Genomic DNA, 14,358 nt, shown 5'->3' with positions numbered 1-14,358 from the left:
CACAGTCAAAATACTGTGCCACGGGGACCACGACCCCACCCTGCAGCTCCCACTATATAACAACAACATGCTACAGGGACCACGACCCCACCCTGCAGCTCCCACTATAAAACAACAACATGCCACGGGGACCACGACCCCACCCTGCAGCTCCCACTATAAAACAACAACAACAGAAAGAACTGCATTGTTTTCAACCAGGACAGATCTTATTCCTGCATAGTAGATGAAACAGACAAAGCCTGGGAGGAATATGAATATACAGGCATTGGCTAAAATATGAGATGAGGTAAAGAAAATCCCTTCTCAGTGGCCTCCCGGCGCCTTCAGCTGGGAGGACAGAGTGAGGAGGTGTCTTACTTAGGGTTACTTTTCTCTGCTGAAACACCATGAGGAAAGTACTTGGGGAGGAAAGGGTTTATTTAGCTTACACTTCCACAGCAGTGTTCACCATCAGAGGGAGTCGGGACAGGACCTGAAGCAGGGCAGGAACCTGGAGGCAGGGGCTGATGCAGAGGCCATGGAGGAGTGCTGCTTACTGGCTTGCTCTCCGTAGCTTGCTCATTCTCCTTTCTTATAGAACCCAGGACCACCATCCCAGGAGTGGCCCCACCCACAGTGAGCGGGGCCTCCTCCATCAGTCACTAATTAAGAAAATATGTGACAGGCTCGTCTGCAGCACACTCTTCTGGAGGCATTTTCCCGACTGAGGTCGTCTCCTTAAATGACTACAGCTTGTGTCAAGTTGACGTAAAACTAGCCAGCATAGGAAGATACTTTTGTTGGGTTGGGGGCAGAGGCCCTAGAGAAACAGCTCAGTGGGTAAATTGTGTGTTCCCCAACTGTGAGGACTTGAGCTCAGATGTCAACCCTATATTAAAATCTGGGCAGACCTGTAACCCTAGCAGTGTAGCTGGTGGAGACAGGAGGATCACTGGGACTTGCTGCCCATTTCTTTACCTCTAAATTTAGTGAGATCTGGTCTCACGGGACTAATGTGGAGAGTGATAAAGCAGGTGTCTCCCTCTGACCTCTGCGTGCACACAACACACACATACCGCACACACATGCACCCCCCCACACACACATGCACCCCCCACACACACCGCACACACATGCACCCACACCGCACACACATGCACCCACACACACCGCACACACATGCACCCCCACACACCGCACACACATGTACACACACCGCACACACATGCACCCACACACACACACCGCACACACATGCACACACACCGCACACACATCCATCACACATTCTTTTTTTGCCATGCTAGAGAATGAACCAGGACCAAACTCATGCTAGGCAGTGCTCTACCTCTAAGCTGTACACCCTGCCCTCTCTTTAATTTTTTTTTTTTTTGGTTTTTCGAGACAGGGTTTCTCTGTGGCTTTGGAACCTGTCCTGGAACTAGCTCTTGTAGACCAGGCTGGTCTCGAACTCACAGAGATCCGCCTGCCTCTGCCTCCCGAGTGCTGGGATTAAAGGCGTGCGCCACCACTGCCCGGCTCTCTTTAATTTTTTTAAACATATAAATATATTACTTATGCAATAAGCCGTACTTTCAAACAATACAAACAGTAGATGTTTATCGCAAAGGAAGTGGAAGTTGTCTCCAAGCACCACTACCCAGAGGTCACCAGTGTTCCTAGGTTGCCATGGTTCCCTTATGTGCCTTTATTCTGTGCATCCACAGCATGAACATCACTTAGATATTTAGTGGGATTTCTTCTCCCTCTCACAAAAATGGTCGCCCCTCCATGCTGTTCTTGGTCTGTTTTTATAACGTCATGAATGTCTGTCAATGTGTACGGTTCCATCATAGCTTTCCCTTTTTGTAAACATACAAATCCCCCAAAACAACAACAACAACGGAGAACAAGCACCAGTGTCGAATGGCGTCTCCTACTGGCTTCTGGTTTTATGCACACCAAAAGGAGCCTGAGGTGACGATGGTTTCTACAAGGCATTTTAAATTTTGTCCCCGCAGCAAGACAGGCACTTTGGATCTCGCCGGCCTCACGTCTTTGTTGAGTGAGAAAATCAAAGAATTCCTCCAGGAGAAGAAAGTGCACACCTTCTACCAGCAGGACTTGGAGATGGTGGAGTCCTTGCAGTCCCTGGCCAGCCAGCCTGTGGTTCACAGCACCTGCTCGGACAAAGTAAGTGCAGCGTGCTCATGAGGGCCTCAGCCCCCACGCCTGCAGCTGAACGGTGAGGGCATGTGTGACTGGTGGAAGACTCACGGGGTGGGCTTCCAAAGCAGATGTCATGGTTCTAGCCTGTGCCTTTCTATTCTAGAAAGGTCACTGAGCACTAGGAATTCAAAATGTGCTGGACCTGCCCTTGTCCACTCTTAATCACGTTGCTCTTAATGTCCGAGTAGAGAGTAATAGCAGGCTTAGGTCACGGCACCTAGTTGCCAGTGCTCGCTGAGATGGGCATTTAATCTCTGAACAAGTAAATGAGTGTAAAGAGGTAAGAGGAGAGACTCATCCTCCTTCCAAGAGATGATTGGCCAGCAAGATGGTACCTGAACCACGGTTTTTAATGGCTTCGTCTTTTCCATGAAAAGGTCAATCTGTCTGTTGCAGGGATTCAGATAAAGGCCAAGTTGTATTCACGTTTATAACTGAAAAGTTCAGAGGATTTTTTTTTTTTTTTGCTCTTGGTGACGCCTCTGTCCAGTCTTGTGTTCCTTGTATTCCAGGCCGGTTTGTTGTTCAGGTTTCTGTTATATGAAATCAAGACTTACTGGGAATTGCAGGTTTTCCTTGCCCTGCTGTTCTTGGGTTTGATGCTGTTGTGTGTGACTCACGTATTTACCTTTAACTGCATAATCTCAGCTCACGGACCATCTCCCGGCCTCCTCATCCTCTCTGACTGCCACGTGCCCCTCTCTGTCTTCCCAGAGCTGTATCTGAATGTCACTTGTGCTTCAGTGTTCTGACCCCATTGTGTGTGGTGTCACTGGTACTCGTCCTCCCTGCCCTCCATCAGTTACCTTATGTCTGTGATGTCACTGGCCCATAGTGTTTGTCCCCGTTCGTCTACCAGAATGTAAGGCCTGTGAGAGCAGAGGTCGTCTGTCTTAATCTTTGCCCGCTACATGACCTCCAACAGGACTGGAGAGGGCAGACTCTAGTCAAGGAATGATGGTCCCAGAAAGCGACAAATGTGTTTCCCTGCCACCTCTCTCCCGCCCTGTTCCTGGTCTCCAGGACAAGCACTGTCTTAGTCTCCTGAGCATGTCCCTGGCCTTATGATGAGCTTATATTGACAGTGGTGATTGTGTCCCTGCTTTTTACCCAAATGGGAACGCACTTTGGTTTTTCTTCAGGAGGCTGAGGTTTTCAGTGAGCAATGCATCTTTCTGTGCTTTCCTGGTAGGACATAGAGTTTGCCACCATCTAAAAGCTATCATTACCTGTACCCAAGTATGAGTTCACACACGTACTCTCTATTCTGCAACTGTCCTGACATTTTCCAGGCTTCTCCCATCACCAGCCAGGCTGCTCTGAGTGTCCTGACTTATTCTACATGCTGCTGGTGAAACAGGTACCATCCCAGCTCCTTCCTGACCCTTGCTTCTTGGATTTGTTTACACACCTAATTACCTCTTCCTGGCAACAGTCTGTGTGCCCAGTGACCCAGGAGTTCATACAGAGACATGACGGGTAGTGTTTCAGAAAGCACTCAGGTGGAGAAGGTCATGGCTGGGAGCTTTGTTCTTGGCCAGGGTTGCTGCAGCTCTCCAGCTGTCCACTTTCCATTGGCGGCTTTCCATTTTATCATTTAGAGGACCCTCGTAGGGCTTCTGATGGCTCTCAGTGTATTTGCCAGTAACTCCCTCTGTCCCTGTCTTCTCTCCCCTTTTCCTTTTAAAACATCTTTTAAATTGTGTGTGTGTCTGTTTGTGTGCGCGTGTGCACGCACTCGCGTGTGTACTTGTGCACGTGCCACGGTGAGAGTGTGGAGCCTGAGGACAACCTGTAAGACTCCATCCTCTCCTCCTGCCCTTTGCGGCCCGAGGATCAAGCTCCTATTGTGAGGCTCGTCAGCAGGTGCTTTCACTTGGAGGCAAGCTCCTTTTCCGGCTCAGCATCTCATAGGCCCTTCGTTTTCTTTTGAGACATGTCCTTGTTTCGTAGTCTAGGCTGTCCTGGAACTTGGTGTATAACTCAGGCTAGCCTCAAATTCATGGTCCTTCTGCATGTGCCTCTTGTGTTCTGGGACTTCACGTGTGTGCTCCCATGCCCACTATGAGGAAACATTAATAAGTAGTGAAGGCCACCTTCATGTGGAGCCACATGGCCACAGTGAACTAGAACGACCTGAGGACTCCCCCAGCCAGAATGTTTAATGGGGAAATTTTGGTGTAGCATCTTTTTTAAGAAGCTTAGAGAAGAAAATTGTACCTGTCCAGTGCTATTTAGAAAGAAACGAATATGGTGCTGTATTTGTTTTTCTTTGCAAACGATTTCTTTCATCAATAATGAATCAGTCGGTCAGATTGCACTGCTTGGGAGGTCAGTGTCACTCAGCTGAATTCCATCTAATAGCACCCTGGGAGACTGCAGATGCTCACAGTGATGCAGAAACCTGAGAGCCTTGGGCACTCTCCGTTATCACTCTCAAAAGCTCAATTCCCTTTCTTTCTCTTTCTTCTGATGTTTTTTTTTTTTTTTTTCCTAACATCACCCTTCTTAGCAAATCCAGAAACATGATAAGCAGATCTTGCAAAGCCATTGTGTCTCGGACAGCTGGATGGATGCAGAGTTTGTTTGGGAGTGCAGACTATATATATTTCAGGAAGCCGCCCAGTTCCTGCAGGGCCTGAGCCCCAACTCACTGCTTCAGTCTGTGAGCAATTTTGGTTTCCTGAATCGTGCCTGTCTGTCATTGTTCTTTTGAAAATGACAAGCAAAACGCAGACCTCAGTCCAGGAAGCTGCTGGTGTTTCAGAGGAGACCCTCCCACCCCCACCCCACCCCAGGCCCTGCTCTCAGGTCTGTGGTCTTTAAGCACATCCTGAGGTCACGTGAGGCAAGCGTCTTGGAAAGGATGTTTCCCATATTGTTTGCAGTGATTGAAAGCTGAGTCTGCTCCGTCGTCCTCCCTGTCAGAGCTGCGACTGCCTTTGCTCTCCCAGGCCAGTGTGCCCTCTACCCCCTCACCTAGCCTTCCAGAGGAGGGAGCTGGTGCCCATGGGGAAGATTGCCCAGCAGTGTGAAGACAAAGCTCTGACTAAGTCAAAGCCGAAGCACACAGCAGTTCTCAAGTGGGCCCCTCCAGAACAGACTTCCGGCTGTGCCCAAATGCCGGCCTGCTCAGCTGAGACAGGCCTCGAGTGTGCTGACTCAGCACAAGACAAGCCTGTTGGGTGAATTCATAAACCAGTCAGCCTGGGGCGTTAGTCGTAGGTGATGAAGATGAAACTTACTTCTCTTTCTTCCCTGTGCAGGTGGAATCAAAGACCAGCACCACTTCCAGTCCAGTCCACAGTGTGTTTAAGAATGCTCTACAGCTGCTGTGGGACAAGGGATTTGTGTTCCAGAGAAATGGCGGCCCTCATAAGCCGTACTATGTAAGAGACTTGCAGCCTATGTCCCCTCTGTAGCTTGCATTACGAACACTTGTTCCTAAAACAATCTTCAGGAGGCGTATAAGTCAGAAGCACAGGTTAGCTCTTACCTTCTCGCAATCTAACTCTTCTCAGCACTGGTTTTGTGAAACAGGCTTGCTCTGTAGCCCAGGCTGGCCCAGGCTGGCCTTGAACTCATAGCCTTCTGCCTCTACTTCTCCAGTGCTGAGAGAGTAGGCAGGTGCCACTACACCCGATCTATGCAGCCTCTTGAAACTTAATATCCTTCTAAATATTCATTTGTACATTGACAGATTATAAATTTCTAAGTATGTTCCTATGGCTTTTTTTTTTAAATAGCAATCTTCTTCCAAGTCAGAAATCCTCATCCTCAGCATCACTGGACCAGATGAGAGTCAGGGACTGTCCTGCGCAATGTAGATTGCTTGCCAGCATCCCTGGCCTCACCCACTGAGCACCACAAAGGCCTCACAAATCCCCCACTGCTGGAGATAACACTCTGTGCTTTTGGGGACCCATGCTCCATCCCCATTACCTGTGCACGTCAGGACCTGTGAATCGGCCTCACTCTTCCTGACTGTATGAGTATTTACCAGAACTTTCTAGTCATTGTTTTGTGTCAAACACTACAGTGTTGTGTGATTTTTGTTGTCACAAATAGTGTTGCCCGGTCTAGCTATGTGGCCTATCTGTGTGGCCATCTCTATGGATTCATGTCAGTGTTTCCAAGACCTACTCAGGAAGGAGTGTTTTGGGAGTAAAGAACATTTAGTCAAGCTTTCGGGTGGCCCTACCAGTCAGCCCCCCTGCAGGCCTTGCCCCTCCCCACAGAATTCTGGCATGGTCGCTGTTGGCCTCATTCTTTTCAAGTTAAAAGTCTGCCTCTTGCTGCCTGTCTCTGATATTGGAGGCATAAGCTGAGAGGAGGCCTCCTGGAGCCACCTGTGTCCCCTGCAGAGGTGGCTGAAGGGGGACGGTGAATCTCCTGAAGACAGGCTGGTGGTGGCCTCATGGCTTTCAGACTCACCAGTGGGTTCCTCTTTGGAGAGGTTTTCCAGTGTTGAGTAACTTGTGGGAGAGACAGTCCTGTATAACACAAGTGCTGTCCACCCGTCCAGGGATGGGAGGGCACAGTAGGACATGGCAGTCATTGTCAAGCCAAGCAGGGCCACTCAGCTGGAGTCCTCTTGGACACTTGTTCCTCCTCACTCTCTGGGTTGGCCTCTCCAAGGGTCTGTAGTCTTAACCCTCCGTGTGAAGCAGCAACAGCCACTGCAGCCAGCTGCCATGGGCGAGGTGTGGCAGGGCCGGGCCGTTCCTCCTCTGACTCACCGTGAGCTGGAAGGGGTAGTCAGACAAGAATACATGCCATGCCCCCTTCTGTGGCTGACCCCTCCCCTTCCACTCACGCCTGGTTTGTGGTTTTCCTGTCTCCCGAGGCCCTGCTGGACATAGTTATCATAGCAATGCCAACCCTTCTGTTTACATTGTAAGTTAAAAGTCATCGAGTGCCCTGCTCTGGAAGTCAGGTCTCACGGGCGTTCGTGGGCTGTCTCTACCGCCCAGTTCTTCAGTGATTACAGGCGTAGACTCTTCCTTCTTCCTCTCCCCTTTTATATGCTTTGTTTCTTTCCTTCCTTTCTGCCCCCCCGTTATTTCTCCTTTCCCTCCCCTCTCTCTTTCCCTTCCTTCTTTTTTTTTGTCCTTTCCCTCCCCTTCTTTCTCTGCCTTCTCCCTCTCCCCCTCTTTTCTTTTGTCTCACCCTCCCTCCCTCCTCTCTTTCCCTCTTTCCTTACTTCTCTTCTGTCCTCTTTCCTTCCCTGGCTCTGCTGTTACTGTGTTTATTGCTGGACCTGAGCGAGTAACCTGCTGCTCGTTGAGCAGGAAGCATGCTTGTGTCTGCCTGTGAGGGCGGAGGGTATTTCAGTAGTAAACTAGGTTCTCTACCTTGTTAGCTTTCCCATGCCCATTTCTTCTTTAAGTTTTCCTTGTGCTTGGAAGAAGAGAAACTAAAGAAATACAAGACAGGCGTGGGGGTGGAGAGGAAGGAGTGGAAGGATGAAGGCCAGGGGCTTGGAGCACTTGTGCGCCTTCAGACATACTACAGCGAAAAGAGGAATGTTGTGAGTGAGTTCAAGTGTGGAAGAAGAAGGTGGCCCTTCAAGTCATAGAGAGCTTCTGGCCCCGGTGAAGCAGCTCCTGGGAGTGAACCAAATGCTTAGGGACAGAGCTGAATCGCCCGAGTCCAACGTCCGAATCCCACCTCTGGGGAAGGGCAGGTGATTGCCATGGGATCTGCAGAGCTGCCCAAGTGCTGGTTTGAATTCCGAGGGACACACTGCTATGTTCTCAAACCACATTTTCTCTCTGGACTCTAGGTAACCAGCAAGGACAAAGACCTGCACCAAAGGATCTACCAGATCGTTAAGGAAGAGTGCCAGAAACCAAATCGTAAGTGGCACGAGGTCCAGGTGATGATGAGATGCATCCAGGGTTCCCTCCCCAGAACAGGACGGGATCAGGATGTTCCCATTCCTGACTCGGGGAGGAGACAGCCAGGGTTCCTGTCCACGCCGAGCCTCAGTTTCCTCTTCTTTAACACACACTCTACCCCAATAGTTCCTTGGACTTTGGTTGGATGGAGAAGTCAGCATTGGAGCCCCCCTCCGTTAAACACCCCTGGGGCTCCTGGTTCTGTAGGGGACAAGCTGAAGGCTGATAGATGAGGCCCCCCAGGGATTTCCGACACACTGAAGTGTACCACCATGCTCAGCTCTGAGATGCGCTCCTTCCGAGTCCCCGTCTTCAGTTGCATTGTTTGATACCCGTGCTTACCACTGCCTTTGGATGTAAACATGACATTTCCCTTCATTTAAAATATCATAGGCCTTCTAGTGTAAGGTAGACTGGTTCTAGACAGCCTGGCTCATGAATAATGAAATTCAGTCGTCTTGGAAACTGATGAGTTGTAATTGAACTGGTTTTGAAAGTGGTCTGCTTTTGTGGGGTAAGGTCAGCCTCTAGTGGCCAGACACTCACACTGCAGCTACTATGACAACACAGGTTCCATTTTATTCTAGTCAGGAAGAAAACGTAAGTCTTCCCTTCAAGTCTGTATGGACTAGTCAGTCTTCAGGGTGACCTTTCGGAGCCTACCCTGCAAACACGTGCCAATAACAAATACTTCTGTCAACATGATCCTGAAGCAGGAAGGGCTGTTAACCCCAGGTCGCCCTTCAGGCCCAGACAGACAGGTTGAGTCACCAGGTAGAGTGAGTGTGTCAGGTCATCCGCCCTGCTGTTTAGGACTCAGTGACATCAGAACCCAATGTGGTGTGATAACCAGTCTTTAAAAAACAAACAAACAGGAAAAGGGGGAGCTGGAGAGAAGTCTCAGCTTGTAAGAACACTGACTGCTCTTCCAGAGGTCCCAGATTTAATTCCCAGCACCCACATGGCAGCTCACAGCTGTGTAACTCCAGTTCCAGGGGACTTGATGCACTCACAGAGACATACATGCAGGCAAAACATTAATGCAATTAAAATATAAATATTTAAAACAACAACAACAAAAAAGCTCAACACAACCTCTTATTTTAATAAATGAATGTTGTTTGGTTTATTCAGAAAAATAATAAAAGCGCCTTAAGCATCCCTGATAATATGGACCTGTAACCCCAGCACTGAGAAGGCTGAGGCAGGAGGTCAGCTAGGGATAACACAGAGACACACACTCTCTCCTTTCCCTCTCCTTCTTCCTCTCTGCCCCTTCTGTATGTGTGTGTGTGTGTGTGTGTGTGTATGTATGTATGTATGTGCATGTGCATGCATGCATGTGTGTTTGCATGGAAGCCAAAGAAAGACTTTAGGTGCCCCCACTCCCCCCCCCCCCCACAGCGCTGGATTACAGTCTCCTGTCCCCATCCCCACACACAGTGCTGGATTACAGTCTCCTGTCCCCATCCCCACACACAGTGCTGGATTACAGTCTCCTGTGCTCATCCCCACACACAGTGCTGGATTACGGTCTCCTGTCCCCATCCCCACACACAGTGCTGGATTACGGTCTCCTGTGCCCATCCCCACTCTCCGCGCACACACAATGCTGGATTTACAGGCTCACGTGCAGCCACACATGGCTGATTCTACTGGTGTTGGAAAGTTGAAAACATTGGTCCTTATGCTTCCCAAACAAGCTATTTCCCCAGCCCACTGGAGGAAGGGTTTAAGGAGATGCCGTGGTCCCAAGATGCCATCCCTCCACTCTGATGTGCATTGGGACTGAAGTTTATAGCTTGGCACCTGTAAAGTAAGTGAAAGGGGTTCACGCTCCCTTCCTTGGGAGACCCTATAGCCTGGGGACCAGAGGCGCAGTCAGAACAACAAGTTTGCCTGGAAAGACAGCTCAGTGGGTAGAAGTGCTCACTGTGGAAGCCTGACTCAGAGTTCAGATCCTGGAACCTGCAAAAAAAGCTGGGTTCAGTGCTACATGTTTGTATTTCTAGAACCCCCTATAGCAAACTGGGGGGCAGACTTGTCCAGGGAGCCTGTGGGCCAGCTAGCCAGGAATATTCAGTACAGTGGCAGAAACCGACTCCCAAATTCATGTGCCTGCCATGGCATGTGTGTGTGTGCGTGCGCGCATGCACACACGCGCACACACACAAACACACACACACACACACACACACCAGTAAAATATTTTAAAGAAATTGACAGGTTTTATATACAGTCTGGTCGGCTCCTGCCCAGACTAGCGAGCCTATCAGGGTGGATAGGCTCTACCACTTGGTCCTTTCAGGAGTGAGGAGGACCCTACAGGTGGTCATGGCAGGCAGGGAAGCAAACCACAAAGAGGTGAGAAAGAATTCAGTTCAGACCTCGTCAACCTGGATCAAAGCTCAGGGAGTCTGATGCCGGGGGGTTGCTATAGGCATATTTAAATCCAGTGCAATTTGGGGAAAAGTTTCCTGGTGTAATGTAGTCCCCAGTGTGTAAGAAGCATAATTACATGGAAAATAAACCCAGGGTCAAGTTTCTTCCAAAAAGATGGGTTCTAGAGACAGGCTGCCTGTATTAGCTTAAGGGCCTAGGGAAGAATCTGGCCTGGTCACAGTCATACAGATAGTGTAGAGGTCATTTTGAATATTAAACACCTCTGGTTCTGGTTCTGGCAGTTTGGGGGGGGGCAGGCTGGCTATCCAGATAACATAAGGGTCATTTAGACTATTGAGTATCTCCGCTCCTGGTTGTGGGAGCTTAGGAGAGACCCTGTCTATAAGGGTCATTTAGATTATTAGCCACCTCCAGTCTTGGTTGTAGGAGCTTGATATATCCTGGCCCAACAGATAACGCCAATTACTGGGCTGTTAATCACCTCCAGTTCCCTGATTTTTGAGTGGGAAAACAAACTTTATGTCTTTCTCATTGGAATCCTGCATGCTTAACATTTCTGGTTTTCCTGGAGATCTGTGACCTCAAGGACATTCATGCTGTGCTCCCAACACACAAGGGCCTCTAAAAGCCATAGCCAATCACCTAGCTCAGGTAACTCCCAGGAACTGGATTCTAGGTTACATTCTGGTGCAAGACCTCACAGGAACTCTCTTAGTATTGGCTGTGACCACTTGTCTTCCTGTTGTCATAACATACGGCACTAAAGAAGATTGCTCCTAAGTAATAACATATGCAGATTCTAGAAATCCAAACAGTGCAAAACTGCACAGAGAAGTCAGATACCATCTCTACACCAGGCCAGCATCCGTCCAGGGATGCTTCGTGCACTTGCAACAAACAGCATCCATCCAGGGATGCTCCATGCACTTGCATCAAGCAGCATCTGTCCAGGGATGCTCCGTGCACTTGTATCAAACCAGCATCCGTCCAGGGATGCTCCACACACTTGCAAACACAGAGTCCATCTTTTTAGAAACTCAAGGTTAGCCTGTAGACTATATTGTCTCCACCTTGCATTTTCTGCCCAGCATTGACTTCTCAAGATCATTGGCAATAGCACTGTACCGAAAAGGGCCTCGACTTCTAAATATCTGCATGGTATTCCACAGTTTGTCCAGAGAAATTAGTTGGCCATTTATTTCATCATTCCTACTGGGCCTTTAGTTCATCTCTTACCTTTCATATAAAATAAGCATCGGGCTGATGTTTAGAAGGACTGGAGCTCCTTGTTCATTTACGGTGTCTGAACAAGACTGGGAACACAGCAAGGAAAGTGTCTACACTAAGCCTGTTTTAGGTCCCCCTGAAAGGGTTTGTCTGAAAAGTGGGCAGCATGTAGCATCAGGAAGAGGCTGGCTACAGAACAGGAGACAGTGGTGTCTACCTGGAGGGAACTGGTATTCACAAAGCTGTTGAGAGAGTCCTAATTTAGGGTGGGAAGGGGTGAAAAGTGAGGTTCCCTTTGCCCATGGGACAGCGACTGATGGCCCTGGCCTCTAGCCTGGGGTCCTGCAGGCTCATTCTGGCTCTCTACCCCTCAGCTGAATATTAAAATGGGAACTAGCAATTTCAAATTGAATCTTTTTGTGGATTTTTCTCTATTATAGGTGGCTTATAGGTTAAAACTCCTGGATTTCCACTTTAAGTATGGTGTAACAATGGTAAATTATCCTAAAAAGAGTTCTGCGTTGGAAATGTCTTTTTACTCTGAGAGTGTTCTCACGAGTAGAAGAGCTAAGCACAAAGCATGCACTTGAGGGTCTCATCTAGATTCACTGGCAGTCTTCAGCCCTCAGGAGACACACCATGTCATTTTCACCGACAGTGCAGCTGCTGGTGAATCCAAAATGACCACGTTTTGAGAGTAATGAGTGGGCACTGCCACTAGAGGTCGCAATCTCGTTTTTGTTAGCCCATGGGAGAACCACAGATTGTCCCTGTCCCAGAGCCAGCAAATTGTAAGAGAACTGATCCTTGTGGGGTGCTGTGACTTGCTCGAGGCTGTGAAGTAAATGAGGGTCAAATGCTTCGCCAAGTGCCACCCTGGGACCTGAAGCCTTTGTTGCCGTGTGAACGCCCTTTAGCTGGTTCATGCCAGGGCTGGGCTCCAAGGGGAGGCTTTCCTTTAGAGATGAGTCTCCACTTTGACTCAGGATAATGTCAGAAGATGTCTATATGAAGTAAATTGACAAAACATAATGTTATAGATTCTCACTTTTTTGTTCTAGTCTATTTTAGTCTGCTTGGTAGAAAGGGAAAAAAAAAGAATGCTGACCATGAACATAGAATTAATGGTCCCCTATGGCTACAACCCTCAGGAGGAAACCTGAGGAATGGGGGGTTTTATTCCTCAGCTGTCACCACTGAGTACCCAGTGGTTTTAGTTTGGGGTCAAAGGTAAAGGTTTACTAAACTACAGTTGTCACGGATATGACCCAATGGACGCCAGGAGAGGAAACATGGGGCAGGCTGAAGGTAGAAATCCCTTACCCATGGAACTCCATTAAGTAGGACGTCTAAGAAAGGCCAGCTGTGCTGTGAGTGTCCAGAGGTGTCCTCCTGAGTAGTCAGGGGTTCAGTGCTGTGTACCAGAGGAAAAGGTTGTCAGGACTGCACAGCCATCAGGTCATGGATGTGCATTTACTGACTGGAGTCCTTGAATGTAGAACATCAGAGCATTGAGAAGTGGGCTGTGTCACTATAGAGACATGCGTGTGGCTGTGTGATTATACAGATCAGTGCGCCTCAGCCCTTGATGCGAGAAGAATCATCCTGGATCTTGCCAGAGGCCTGGAGAGGGATAGCGGAGGGCCTGGCCATCACAATCATGCTGTGTCTCCCCTCACCCACAGATGTGGAGAAGGGCTGCCATCTGATGCATGTCCAGAACTGCGTGCGCCTGAACCTGCGCTGGGACCTGAGCAAGGCTGTGCTGCGACAGGTGCTGGAGCTCCTGGAGGACCAGAGCGACATTGTGAGCACAGGAGCTCACTACTACACGGCCTTCTGAGCAGAGCTGCGGAGCAAAGATGCTGGCCTTACCCCAGGCTCTCTCGCAGGCATTGTACAGGGACTTATATATATTTAATCTCATAATAAATTCCAATATAGTCACTAGGAAAATGGGATTTGACTTCCTTCTACTTGCTATGTCCCCGAGATAGATGGCTTTGATATCAGCCATGACACACACAAACCATCCTTGTCACTTCCTGGCAGGACTGAGTGTCACTCAGAACAGAATGGGAGTAAGCAGTGCTGCTGGCTCAGTCACTGTGTCTGGACTCAGGGACCCTATCTTGCTGGAGGGACGTCCAGGGTAAAGGCTTCTGCATGCCTGGTGGAGAGGCAATGGCCAGACAGCATTGTTGGAAAGCGTTTTCAGACTCCGGGCTACCAGATACATTTCCATCTGGCTCCCTTGATGTGTTAAAAGCAGACGTAGGGGCATAGTCTCCTGGAGTGGTTGACACTTGCCTCTGCTTCCCGAGGTGCCACATTGGCAGTGAGGCCCAAGACCTGGACTGCTGAGGTTTTCAGATCTGCCTTGAACAGGAAAAGCATCTGGAGCATGGCGTGGCCTTTTAATGCTTTCCCTTATGACTTAAAAGTTGTCTCCGAACATTTGCCTGCACTCTAAGAGGTGCACAGCTAAATGTGTGGTCCCTTGGTGCCCCTGAAGATGGCAGAGGCTGTCAGCTAGCTGTCTGGCTGGGGATGGTATCTTCAGATTGCCGCTGAGTGTGCAGGACTTGCCATGCAGACGGAGGCTTGGGATGTGCCC

The 14,358-nt window shown here is 49.2% G+C and overlaps 1 protein-coding gene across 3 annotated transcripts in view; it reads left to right on the top strand.

Moving 5' to 3' along the window:
- The window catches only part of Stn1 (STN1 subunit of CST complex), a 39,354-nt gene extending 25,657 nt beyond the window's left edge, over positions 1-13,697 (top strand). For all 3 annotated transcript variants that reach the window (XM_038317602.1, XM_038317595.2, XM_038317591.2), the window contains 4 exons: positions 2,004-2,175; positions 5,478-5,600; positions 7,997-8,069; positions 13,427-13,697. In XM_038317602.1, the coding sequence (XP_038173530.1) occupies positions 2,004-2,175; positions 5,478-5,600; positions 7,997-8,069; positions 13,427-13,584 (526 nt within the window). In that variant the 3' untranslated portion in view covers positions 13,585-13,697. The remainder of the gene's footprint in view (positions 1-2,003; positions 2,176-5,477; positions 5,601-7,996; positions 8,070-13,426) is intronic.
- The last annotated feature ends 661 nt before the right edge of the window (positions 13,698-14,358 follow it).

The sequence above is a fragment of the Arvicola amphibius genome, chromosome 1 (genome assembly GCF_903992535.2).
Source record: "Arvicola amphibius chromosome 1, mArvAmp1.2, whole genome shotgun sequence".
Lineage (NCBI taxonomy): Eukaryota > Metazoa > Chordata > Mammalia > Rodentia > Cricetidae > Arvicola > Arvicola amphibius.
Note: the sequence above shows the minus strand (reverse complement) of the source record. Positions and strands in the feature narration are given on the sequence as shown.